Below are 12,437 nucleotides of genomic sequence, written 5' to 3'. Positions count from 1 at the left end.
CATGTGCTGATGGGGGCGTCTCCACCTCCCACCCAAACTTCCCCCGTGAATGTCCACCGATTTGCCATCTCCGTGCGGGTGTCCAGCAGGGGTTGCATGCCAAAGCATCCAACATGGAACCCTGATTCCTCAGCTCCCACTGCCCCATCTCCGCATGCTCACCTCATTCTCCTCTGTTTTCCCCTCATTCAGTGGCCTCCTCCAGGTCTTAAACCCCCAACGCAGACCTCATCCTTGACTCTTTTCTATTCCCGCTGCGCTCAGTCCACTAGTAAGTTCTCACTACTATCTCTCTCTGAGTTTCGAATCCGATCTTGTCCCTCCACCCTGAGCCAGTTACCCCCACCCCCTGGTCAGCCTCTCACCGTCCCCACCAAGCCTCTATCAGTGCCCACCCCCACCTCCGCTGGGATTCTAATGTTGGCTGGCTGGGCTGCCAGGGTGGACGGGGTAAGCAGAGCTACGCTGAGGCTGCACTGGGACTTCTCCATGAGTCACAAAACTGAACCTGCTGAGATGCAGACTCCCAGACCTGACAGTAAAACCTGAGCTGCCCTAGGTGGTCCAGCAGCAAGTTCGTTTCTGCAGTGAGACCTTCTCTGGCATCTCTCCCAAGTCTCTCATTTGCAGATGGACAAGCTGAGGCCGAGGAGACTTGCCCACGGTCACCGCCTGGCAGTCTGGGTTCTGTGACTCTTAGCGCAGGGGCTTCTTCAGCTCTGCAGAGTTAGGCTGAGGACTCTGGGTTACTTGGGGTCATCTCAAGTGATGTGAGCTACCTCACTGCCCTCATTGGTCCCTCACTTGTATGGCGGCTGCAAGTGGTTGGGTGGGTGGGGCAGAGGCCACCCACAGCTGGGGCCCATCACCCAATTTGCCATACCCGCCCACCAGCATGGGCTCTGGGATGGATAATGTGGCCCAGATGGGCACAGTTGGGCCACGCTGTGATTCTGGTGACTAATGTCAGCATTTGTGGTGGTGGGGGTTGGGTCTGACCCAGCGGTATGGCCCAGACCTCAGGCAACAGCTGGAAGGGTGGGGTAAGGACAGCAATGGAGGAACTGACCCGGACGGGATCGCCACCCTCCCTCAACCTCCAGGATCAGACCTGCCCCTTCTCTGTCACCCTCATGGTGACAAATTCTCAGGTGAGACGCGTGCGGGCCTGACCCCCGTCACCCTCTATCCTGCAAAGGGCTGAATTTTGGCCCTCGGCTACCAGCCACTCCCCTTGGCTTTGGGTTTGAGGCCTGGCTCTTCTACCTTCTAGCTGTGGCTTCAGTTCTCTGAATCTCTTTACTAATCTGTGACACGGGGACAGTAAACCCTGCTCCTGTTGGGGACAGAGCATTTGAAAATGACAGTGAAAGAAAGGGAGTTTTGACAGGCAGGGGTTGGGGGTGGAGGGAGGAAGGGTGTTGGAGAGGTAAGAGATGGGTATCGATGGATGAACAGTCTTAGCAGAAGGAAATCTGCTTTCTCCAGCATTATTTATATAAACACACTTCAACAGGCGAGTGGATATGCAACTGTGGCCCATCCGTGCATTGGACCCTACTCAGCAATAAAAGGGCCTGAACTTCTGATAATTGCAACAACATGGATGTATCTTAGAGGGCTCCTCGGCGGAGCCCCCAGTGGGTCTTCAACTGTTACAGGGCCAAGAGTGCAGGGCCTTTCCTGCTGGAAAGGGGCCTGGCAAGTCACAGGTGCTTCATGAATATTTGTTACATTGAATGAGTGAGGGGGTTGGACCCTGCCCTCACCCCTTGCCCAGTCCCCTGCCTTCCTGGAAGAATTGGCTTTGAAATGAAGGATGCCAGAAGGCTCTGTGGTCCAGCCATCAGGAAACAGAACAGCAAGAAAGGGAAGAACAGCCTTTATAGAAAAATTAAGCCCCAGCCCATGCTGGCTCATGACTTGCCGCTTCCCGCCTTTGTGCCTCCATTTCCCCCTCCGTAGATGGTGTGATAACAGTACCACTCTGTGGGGTAGAAGGGAGGGGAGTCCCCATGTTCATGGCCATACACTCACTCCTGCCTCCAGAAGTGCCAGGCACATTAAGAGGTACGCAGTGACTATTTGCTGAGAGAGCAAATGGGTCAGTTCACGTAGGGGGCAATGGATTGCCATAAAATGATTTTTGGGCTCCTAAAAATTAGTTTGGCTCTGCTGATCCAGCCCAGCCATGGTTAGAGCCTGTGATGGGAGGTGAAGCCAAAGAGGAGGCCAGAAGGCCAGAGAGCAGGACTGAACATAGACAAGATCAGGAAAGAAAGGGAAGCTGCCAAGGGAGAGGAACAGAAGGAGGCCCACAGTGAGGGGGGAACCAGCATGGGGTGTGTGAAGAAGGAATGTTCTAGATACGAGCATGAGACAGTTTGGGGCTCATTCATCTGTACATTGTGCAGAGGCTGCACACATCTGTGCTGGGAGACAGCAGTGGCCAGGATGGACTTGCTCTGTCAGCTGCCATGGCCTCCGCAGGCAGATCTCAGAACCACTGAGGTGCTGGGCATGGCTCCGAGGCCTTACAACCTTACAAATATGGCCCCTTAAGTCCTCCACTCTCTCCTCGTTCCCATTTGACAGATGAAGAAGACACACAGAGAGAATGAGATCATTACCCAAGTCACACAGCTATGAGTGGCAGAGGTTGGATTGGAAAGTGGGCCTTTGGGGCCCAAAGATTACATCCTTACCACTTAGGGGTAGAGGGGAGGGGAGCTGCTTGTGGCAGCCAGACTCCAAGAGGAGCCCAGAGATCCCTCCTCTGACAACTCGAGTGTAGTCCCTCCCTTGCTGAGTTGGGACAGGCCCGCCTCCCCCAACAGCACCCCCCCCACCCCCCCGTGATCAATGGGGATATTGTCAAAATGTTGGAGTGCGATGTCATTACATTTTGGCTTCTGCCTCCTCCCCTGCTCTGGAAGAGGCTGAGGACCCACAAGCAGGCCTGTGAAGGGGCCCATCTTGAGAGGAGCTGAGAGGTCCCACCACTGACAGTTCCCACCTATCTGTGAACAGATCACTGGGAGGCCAGTGCCCCAGCCCCAGTTGAGCCTTCAGATGCCATCAGCCCCAAGTGACATCTGAGTGTAACTTCAGGAAGAAACCCCAGTTCACAGCTACCTGTTAAGTTGCTCCTTTTAATTTTCCTGACTGTCGGACAGACTACATGTTTTTTGTTATTTTAAGCTGCTAAATATTTTAGGGTAATTTGTTGCTCCACAACGGATAGCAGAGACTTCTTGGCAGAGATTACAGAGGTCTGGCCCTCTTGCTTCTAGGTTCTGCTCCCCTTGCTTGGCTGGTCACAACCCCACCCCATCACCCCCAGCCTCGGTGTCTTTGGGCTAATTTTGCAGCTTGTGAGCCTGATGTTAAGGGTTGGCCTCTCCTCCTCTGCCTTGTTTTAGGGTCCCCACTCGCCACCCTGGAATGCACAAGCCCTGACCCTGTGTTCAATGCATACTGGCTTTTTCTGAGCAGCCAGACCAGGATTCCTTGGCTGTCTTCCCTCCTACACAAGATTCTGTTGCTTTTCTTCTAGGTTAGGGCTCAGAGCTTGCAGAGCGGTGGGCAGGGAGCCAGGGCTGGAGAGTGTCGGGGGCCAACAGGCTCTCGCGGAGGGATGCACTTGTCCACTTTCAGCCAAGCACCATTCCCGGCACAGGCCTGGCTTCTCCACTCCCAGCTGCAGCCCAGTCCAGTGTGGCCTGGAGCACTGCGTCGGGCCCTGGCTCCAGTCCCAGCCTTGCCATTCCCTTTCTCTGACAGTGATGCAGCTTCTCAAAACCTCAGTAGCCTCATCAAACAGGGCTCATGTTTTCTCCTTGCAGAGGGTCTGTGTGTTCCAAGGGGTCTGGAGCTTATCTGTTCCGTACAGTGCCCGGCACATGGTAGGGCTTATCAATATTTGTTGAGTATCTGTGGCCATCCTGCCTTCTGAGCCTCAACTTGCATGGAATGGATGGTGCTCAGGGTTTGCCCAAGGCGAGGGGGCCAGGGAGAGGACAAGGTATATTGGGGAGAGCCCTGTAGAGGGAGGGAGGACACGCCACGTCTGCCTCTGTCACTTGAGTCTCTTACTTGCTCATCTATGCTCCCAGTGGGCCCCTTTGCACTTCCCACGGAGGTTTCCTGTGGGGGATTCCCCTCATCTTCCTTCCTGGGCCCCACTTGGTGGCCACACTCTAGACCAAAGGATGTAGAGTTGGAGTCAGGAGTGAGGGGCCTAAACTCCAGAGGCGCTGTTCTCTGTATAAGGGGAGGTGGGTCCCCAGCTTCGAGGGCCCCCAGTCACCTCACCTATAGAAGCCCCAGATCTCCCCATGCTTTGCCTTGTTTTGTCCTCACCTGAGGTGTTTATGGTCATGACACTCACTTTGCAGATGAGGAAACTGAGGCCCAGGGAGGAGAAAAGGGGGCTCTCCCTAGGTCATACAAGGCAGGAAGCAGAGAAGTTGGAGTGAACTCCCTTCCTGACCAAGCTGAGCTGGCCTTCACGAGGCTCTCACTCCCTGCTGAGCCCTCTACCAAGCCCCGGAGATAACCTCAAAGCAGCTTCCACTAGAGCCCATTTCGCAGATAAGGACAGCGAGGCCCAGAGTGCCCAAGTGACTGACAACACAGGCCAGAAGCAGCAGAGCTTGGATTCTACTTGAGTCCGCTGGACCCTGAGGCCCACACTCAGCATCTGTGGGATTTACCCCAGGCCCTGGGCCAAGGATGGGGGTGGAACATGAGGACACCCAGATGGAGGCCCTGGGTCCTCTCAGTTCCAACGGCTCAGCCCAGCCTTTGTGAAAGAGCATAGCAGGGCTTTCCTTGGCTGAGGGGCTCCCTGGGAAGGGAAAAATCTAGTACCTGAGTTTCCCCTTTGGTGGCCAGCGGCTCTCTGCTCCCCAGGCGCCAACTGGGGGCCCAGGGGACCAGGTCATGAGGGAAATGTCTTGTTTATTAGCCCGGAAACTGGCTGTTGTGCTGAGCATGTGGGTTCTGGCCTCAGACCGGCTGGGTATGAGTCTGACCTCACACCTCCTGGCCATGTGGCCCTGGGCAAGTCACCCAACCTCTTGGTACCTCAGTTTTCTCATCTGTTAATAGGTGAGTAGCTATTTTCTCATCTGTTAATAGGTAGCTTCCCCAGGGTTCCCCCGCCCCGGGCTCAGTCACCTCAGACCCCACAGCTGGCTGTCGGGGCTGACTCTGAGGTTAGGCAAGTGCTCAATGACCAGAGTCTGGGCCGAGGAGCAGGCTCTGGGGCCTGATTCCTCATAATTCCTGCCCAAGGAGAGAAGAGGAGAGGCTTTGTGTACATCCCAGGTCGGCTCAGCTTTGGGGCCTGGAAGGAGAGAGCCAGAAACATGTGGCCTGTCCCCTTGGGAAGGCCTGGCCAAGCCACTTGAACAAATAAATCTGTCCTTGGGGAGGCTGTGCAAGGGCCTGTCATTGCTGCCTGGGTCATGCCTCAGCTGAGGCCATCTGTGCCAGCCATTTATAGGCCCCTTTCTTGGAAAAATAGCCCCCTTCCTCCAAGAAGCAGATGCTGTGCTCCCATCCTCCAGCCTCACACTCAGAAAGGAGCCAGTGGTGAGGTTAGGAAATCAAATCCCAAGATATTTTGTTCTGCAACCGAGATTCATTTCTGTTTGGATAACTAAAGGCCGAAAATGCCAAGAATTTACGGGCAGCCTGAGGAGGCCGGAGCAGTTGGGAGTCCCATTCCAGTTAGGGAGGGTCTCGGGCTGGGCCAGGACCCCACGCTATGCTCCCCCTGGGTGCGCTTTTGACCCATGTCCAGGCAGGCAAGGCTTTTTGACCGTGGGGCTTGGGGGCCAAGTTATTCTGAGGTTTGACGTCAGGGACCTGGAGCAAACAGCGAGGCTGAGGGCAGTGCCAGTTTGGGAGGCTCCTGCCCAGCCCCTGACCCTTCCCTGCTCAGCTTTGGGTACAGACGAGAAAAGAAAGAGCCCCAGCCAAGCAGCCTGGCTCTCCTGTGTGCACTGGGTCCTCTGGCATAGACAGAGCACGAAGCCGCTGGGGGAGGTAGAGGCAAGAGGGGAGGAGGATCGGAGAGACAGGGAGAGACTCAGGGGGGTGCCAGCCAGCCAGGAGAGGGGATCAGACAGCAATAGGAGCACATACTGTGAGTCAGCCTCCGCCCCCCATCACGGGCCCCAGGAGAGAGACCCACAGAGACAGAACAGAGAGTCAGAGACATACAGGGAGATAGGCAGAGAGGACCAGCTCCTGCCTGAACAGGCAAGAAGGTGGAGGACCCCACATTGCCCCTGGGATCCCAGAGACTCAGAGGAAGCTGGGCTGCCCTCAAGTGCAGGAGGTGGGTGGGGAGCCTGGGACTTGAGTCTGGTCCTTTTGTGCAGAAGGGTTCCTGGTGAGTTTGGTACTTTCTGTCTGGGAGGCCCGATGTAGTTGGGGGAGCCACCATTACACATGAATCAAATAGCTACGTGGACAGGCTCTGGACCCCATATCAAATGTCAGGAGCAGGGCTTGCCCCCGGGTGTCGTCGACGAGGCACTGAGAGAAGGGCAGGCCCTGGGCCAGAGCTGGTCCGTGCTGGATGCCCGCGGGCATGTGCCTAACCACTGCCTGCGAGGCCCAGCTCGGGAAGCCTGCTGTGTGGCTGGCTCTGTCCTCCACCCCCTCAACATTCCTTCAGCTTTTCACCCAGATGCGGGAGGTGGAGCAGAGCCAAGCACTGAAGTGCAGCCCACCGATGGCCTCGCTGATGGCCAACTCCAGACATGAGTCATGGCAGCAGAGGCTTCCCAGGAGGAGGGGGTGGGGCAGGAGGGGGGAAAGGTGGAGGAAGGGGAGAACAGTAGAAGGAAGGGGAGGGAGCAAGGGCAGGGCGCCCCCTCCACCCGCTCTGGGCACGGGCATGAGGTCACTGACCAGCAGCATGCCAGGAGAAGAGGCTGGGGATCCGGGGGTCCGGAATTCAGAGGCAGATAGGAACAGCCCCACTGTCTCTCTGGTCTTGCCTCCCCCACAGACTTGACACCCTCCAGAATCAGGAGAAAGAACCTGGGCTTCGGAATGACAATCTGGGGTGGCTCTCATCGCTGCCACTCTAGCAAGGCCCTTCTCCTGGCCGTGGTTTCCTTATCTGTGTGCTGTGGGGGTGGAGGGGAGACTGGGGTAGGGGCTGAGCAGGCGTGCGCTTCTGGGAGCTCACAACAGGGAGCTCACAACACCCTGCACCCACCCGGATGAATGGAATGTTGCTGCGAGCTTGGTCTGGGGAGGCCTGTCCCCCGCAGCCAGGCCTGGGTGTCACCAGTGGCGATCGTGATGATGCCACTAGATAAGAATATTTTGAAGTGCATATTTTTTCGCTCCTGGTATGTCAGAGCAGAAGCCAAAAGAGGCCCTCGAATATCAAAGACTCTGAGGTATACCCTGGCCGAGAGAACGCACAAGAGTAGAGCCAGCGGACATCACGCCTAAGGACACGGCATAGCCACAGAAGGTGGCCAGTGTCTGTGACTGTGGCCGGGAGAACTGCAGGGCGCCGTGACTACCCAAGTGTGTGTGTGCCCGTGCCGGGGTCACGTGTCTCAAGTGGAGGAGGAAGGCCCCAAGGACTACAGGACTGGAGTCTCTAGTACCAGAGAGACCCTCATGGAAACAGTCACCATCACGGAGAGTTTACTATGTCCCTGGGGACCAGGGACTTCCAGTGCCTCATCTCATTGACTCCTCGGGGGTGGGTAGTGTATCACGCCCTCGTACAGGCGAGGGAAGCAAGGCTCAGAGAAGTGAAGCAACTCGGCGCAGCTCACACAAGTAGGAAGGGGTAGAATGGATCTAGAACCCCAAGAGGACTCCAGAGTTAGGGGTCTCAACTTCTAGGCAATGCTGTTGCCCAAAGAGGTGCCAGGTCCCAAGGGCATGGGTGACCTGGCAGGGACCCGAACACCAAAGGGCATAAGGGGGTCACTACCCAAAAGGCCTCTTCCCTAAGAGATGGCGTTGCAGACACATGCTTGGACCCCACCAGAGAGCAGGCGGGATTGGTGGACCCTTGAGAACATTGGCATGGACAAGTGGCTTTCCAGCCCTCCGGTCACCTGCAACCTTTGTTCCAAATTGACTGAGAATGAACTTCCTCTGCCCAGAGGAGCGGGGCTCGAGATAGAGATTGTGTTGAAATAAAAGCCCCTCGAGCTACTGTCCTCCTGCCACTGAGCCACCCCACGACTTCATGAGGCACACACCGCAGGCGGGCAGCAGGCTGAGAACGGCCGGCCGGAGCTGCCCCATGGCCTTCCCGGCCACCCCTACACACTGTCATTTTCTCCATTTTACACACAGGGAAGCTGAGCCTCACTTGTCTGCAACCGCGTGGCAAGTGCTGGGAGGGGACGTGAACCAGCCGGGCCTGAGTACTCTTTGCCCTGCAGCGCTCCCAGGCACTCCCAGGGTTACCAGCAGGGGGCTGGACCAGGAGGGTACACCCCCCTGAGGGCGCTGCCCGGTCCTCCTGGACTCTAACACCTCTTTCTGGCCTGAAAGCCTTGGTTTATATGCGCGCGCCCTTTGGCTCAGCCAGTGTTGTCTGAGCCCCAGGCACTCAGGGGAGTCAAAGAGAACAGGGGGTGAGATTAGGGGTAGGGAATCCAGGAGGGAGGTGACAGCAGTGTCGAGGGGAAGATGAAGGGCCGTGAGCCAGGCAGATGGGAGGATGGAGGACCAGAAGAGGTGAGACGACAGGAGGGGACTTGCTACCTGGGCGTAGGAGGGACAGAGGACACCCCCAGGGCAGCAGGAGGCTGGTACTACCTTAAGCAGAAAGAGGCGGGGAAGGGAGGTTGCTGAGTTTCAGGCGGTGTTAGTGTTCAGACACCACAGGCTCTGAACGGGGAGGCTTTGGAGGGTCAGGGTCATTGGTTTGGGGGTCAGGACCTGTTAGATGCTAATTTGGTGTCCTCATGGGGCAGGCTGGAGCTGCAGGAGCGCTGGGGGCGGCCCTGGGGCCTCTGCTGTGAAGCGTGAGAGCAAGAGAAGAGCAGACGCCGAGTCCTGCCAAACACCAGCGTTCAGGATGCGGGAGAAGCAGGTGTGTCTTGCAGGTGAGCACTTGCTGATGGAGTCGGTTTCCAGAAAGATGCTGTTGGCCAGCTATATTAAATTCATCAAGGGCTCTAGGAAGATGAAGACTGAGCTGTGGCCGCCGGATTTGGGAAGTGGGGCGTGGGAGGTGATGTGAGGGGAAGGAGCACCTGGAACGTGAGGGAAGAGGAGGCTGAACACGTGGCCTCCCGAGAGCCAGGCCTGAGGTCAGAGGGGTGGACAGGAGGCTTGTTCCCACTCCTCTCCCTCCTCCTCCTCTGCCTTTTTCCACCAGGGAGACACTGGATGTGATTAACATGGAGGGGAAAGACCAAGCGAGCGGGAGGAGAGTTGCTGGCGGCGTGGGAGGGGATGGTTGCTTTGAGCAGAGTGAGTGTCCATGACTCCATGTCTTCATCTTCCTAGACCCCAGTAGAGCTGACCAACAGCATCTTTCTGGAAACCGACTCCATCAGCAAGTGCTCACCTGCAAGACACACCTGCTTCTCCCGCATCCTGAATGCTGGTGTTTGGCAGGACTCAGCGTCTGCTTTTCTCTTGCTCTCACGCCTCACAGCAGAGGCCCCAGGGCCGCCCCCAGTGCTCCTGCAGCTCCAGCCTGCCCCATGAGGGTCTGCAGGAGAGGGGATCCCGAGGAAAAAAGAATGGGCTTGGCCGGTGGAGGAACTCCTGCCCGCTGAGCCTGGAGCCAGGCCCTGGGGACCGCGGCTGCTCGGGTGAACCTGCTAGCATCGGGCCGGAGCTGAGGAGTCTCTGCTCTAGACCCGTCTCTCGTTGATGTGGGAGTCCGTGATCTGGCATGAGGATGAGAAGGGTGAGACGGAGGCTCCAGGAGCAGAAGTTCGGGGTGACCCTATGGGTGTGGGAACAGCTGCCGCAGACACAACCGCAGATTTCAGGGCAGTGTGGCGCCCCCCTGGGCTCCAGTGTGTGGGGCCAAGGGCTCCTTCACCAGGACCTGAGGGCAGGAGAGTGAGTGGCCGGGCAGGGGGAGGGCAAGCAGGCAAGGGGCTCAGGGAAGATGGTGAGTGGGGAGCTGAGGGGACAGCTGACCAGACCAAGACAAGGCACAGGCTAAGTGCATGTGCAGGAGTGTGGTTCCATGCACGCAAGCAGCCTCCACCGTGGAGACACAGGGGTGCGCTCATGGCAACCCGTTGGTAAACAGGAGGAAGCTACCAGAACATGTGTCCATGACGCCATGTCATCTTGTTAAAGTTCTGTCTTCATTTGCGTGTTACTCTGTGCCCATTACATGAATATGGGTGTATGGGCATAAATATTAAATAAATATGCCCATAGCAGGGGGTGGGCATTATTTACTGATTGGGCATGGGTTTGAACAGGTGGGAAACCGTGGATGATAAGGAGGTGCTCCTTGGAGAGGCACCTGAGGGACACTCTCGTCTGCTCTTCTCTCCCTCGTATCCTGTCACCACTGTTCAATACATTCTGAAGCCTGAGAACGGCCCACCTCCTCCGCCCCACACCGCTGCCCAGATTGTCTCCTGTGCCTGGGCCCAGGGCCAGTTCTCTCCCTGGGCAGCTCTTGCTTAGGGACTCTCTGGTCAGCCCCAACTTGAACCTCACAGGATGACTTCCCTGCCCCCAGCCCCACCCAGGGCTGAGCCTGCCTCTTTCCCCTGTCACACAGCAGGTGGTGAGTGTCTGCTGAGACAATGAAGACAGGAGAACTCTGCTCTCTCACCCCACATTCAGCTCATTAGTACCATTGATTAGCTATCCCTTCAGAATATTCTGGAATCTGAGGACACATCCTCTCCCAGCGCGGTTCTGCTCCAGGACTCTAAAACCTCTTGTCTGGTGGCCTCCTCCTTGGGCTCCCTGCACCCCCTCTGCTTCCTACAGTTATCCTGTTAAAGCCCAGTCAGGTGTGTCTTTTCCTTCTCAAAACCCAGCCATGGCCCCCATGATGCACACAGCAGGAGCCAGAGTCTTCCTGTGTCCCCCAAGACCAAATATGGTCTGCCCTCCCTCGCTCCAAGACCTTTTCTGGCTCCCCCATATCCCTCTTTTTCTCTGCTCCAGCCACACTGCTGCCCTCCTGTTCTCCAGGCCGCCGGCCTGTCTTCCCACCTCACAGCCTGTGTACTATTGCCTGGCCCGAGGTCAGCTGGCCCACATTCAATGGGTTTCTATCAGAGGTATGAATGAATAGCAGTTGGAGAGCCAGGCCTCCAGTTCTGACCCTACCCACTTTTGCTGTGCCACCTCAGGCCCGTCCCTGCCCCTCTCCGGGCCTCATTCCAATCTGTACAATTCAGAGATGAGTATCCCAAGGGCCTGGCCCATGTGCCCAGGGAAGGCCCGGGAGGTTGCTCACCTGCCCACCACCGCTCATCCCCTGCAGGACTCGCCCTTACCTTCTGCAGCCACTGTGTGTTGTTCTCCAGCACCTTTTCCAGCTGTCGCACCCGCTGGTTTGACCAGTCTCCTAAATTCAGCACAGCGGCCGGGGAGTCCCTCTGGAGGCTGTTGGAGCCCCCAAAGGCCTCAGGTTCTGGCGGGCAGGGCTCTGGCTCAGGCAGCACGAAGGTGTAGCTGCACTGACCATGCTGGACCCGGTGTGCCCGGCGCCGCCCGCCCGCCTCCTGCCCCCTCCGCTGGGCTGTGGTCATGGTGGCCACAATGAGGAGGAGGCCACCCAGCAGCATGGCTCTCCAGGACAGCATCTGGAGATCTGGCGATGGCGAGGGGTGTCCGGTCAGAGCCCCCGGGGACTTTGCCTGCCGAAGGCTCCGTGCCCAGGCTCCGTGCCCAGGATGTGCCCTCCGTGGCCCTGAGGGGACAGGCCTGCCCTGCAGGCTGCTGCAGCTGCAAACCCCTGTTTGACCAGCTCCGTCCAGGCAGCTATTTATACTTGCTCCAAATACCACAGCTGCTCAGCTTCCTCCCACTGCCTCCTGCTCCCGCCCCCAGGCACCCCCTCACCTCTATTCTTCCCTCTTCCCTTCCTTCCTGCTCACTTCTGCCCCAGGGCTGCTGGTTCACGCCTGGCCTGGCCTTGCTCTAGCGGCAGGTTCTCCCTGGCCTCTGCATCCATCTATTAACCAAGGTGGGGGTCTAGCCTCCCAGTGAGAGGGGAGGCCAGAAAACACTCCCCATACACATACATGCGCACGCACACACATGCACACTCACACACACAAATACCAATCCCACAGTGCCGCCCTTTCTGAAAATCAAACACAACTGAGTTCTCTCTCTTCCTGTCTCTGTCTTTCGGTCTCTCTCTAACCTCCCCCCACTGAGGCTGGGATCTCAAGTTTCAGTCCCCACGCCTCCCCTTCTCTCTCCCTCCACCTTCC

At 57.4% G+C, this 12,437-nt stretch overlaps 1 protein-coding gene across 1 annotated transcript in view; it reads right to left on the bottom strand.

The window, feature by feature from the left end:
• The window catches only part of ANGPT4 (angiopoietin 4), a gene marked incomplete at its 5' end in the record, with an annotated part of 31,490 nt that extends 19,689 nt beyond the window's left edge, over positions 1-11,801 (bottom strand). Inside the window, one exon of the mRNA XM_084248350.1 lies at positions 11,493-11,801. Coding sequence (XP_084104476.1) covers positions 11,493-11,801 — 309 coding nt within the window. The remainder of the gene's footprint in view (positions 1-11,492) is intronic.
• Positions 11,802-12,437: the final 636 nt, after the last annotated feature.

Source organism: Talpa europaea (assembly GCF_964194135.1).
Source record: "Talpa europaea genome assembly, chromosome: 11".
Lineage (NCBI taxonomy): Eukaryota > Metazoa > Chordata > Mammalia > Eulipotyphla > Talpidae > Talpa > Talpa europaea.
Note: the sequence above shows the minus strand (reverse complement) of the source record. Positions and strands in the feature narration are given on the sequence as shown.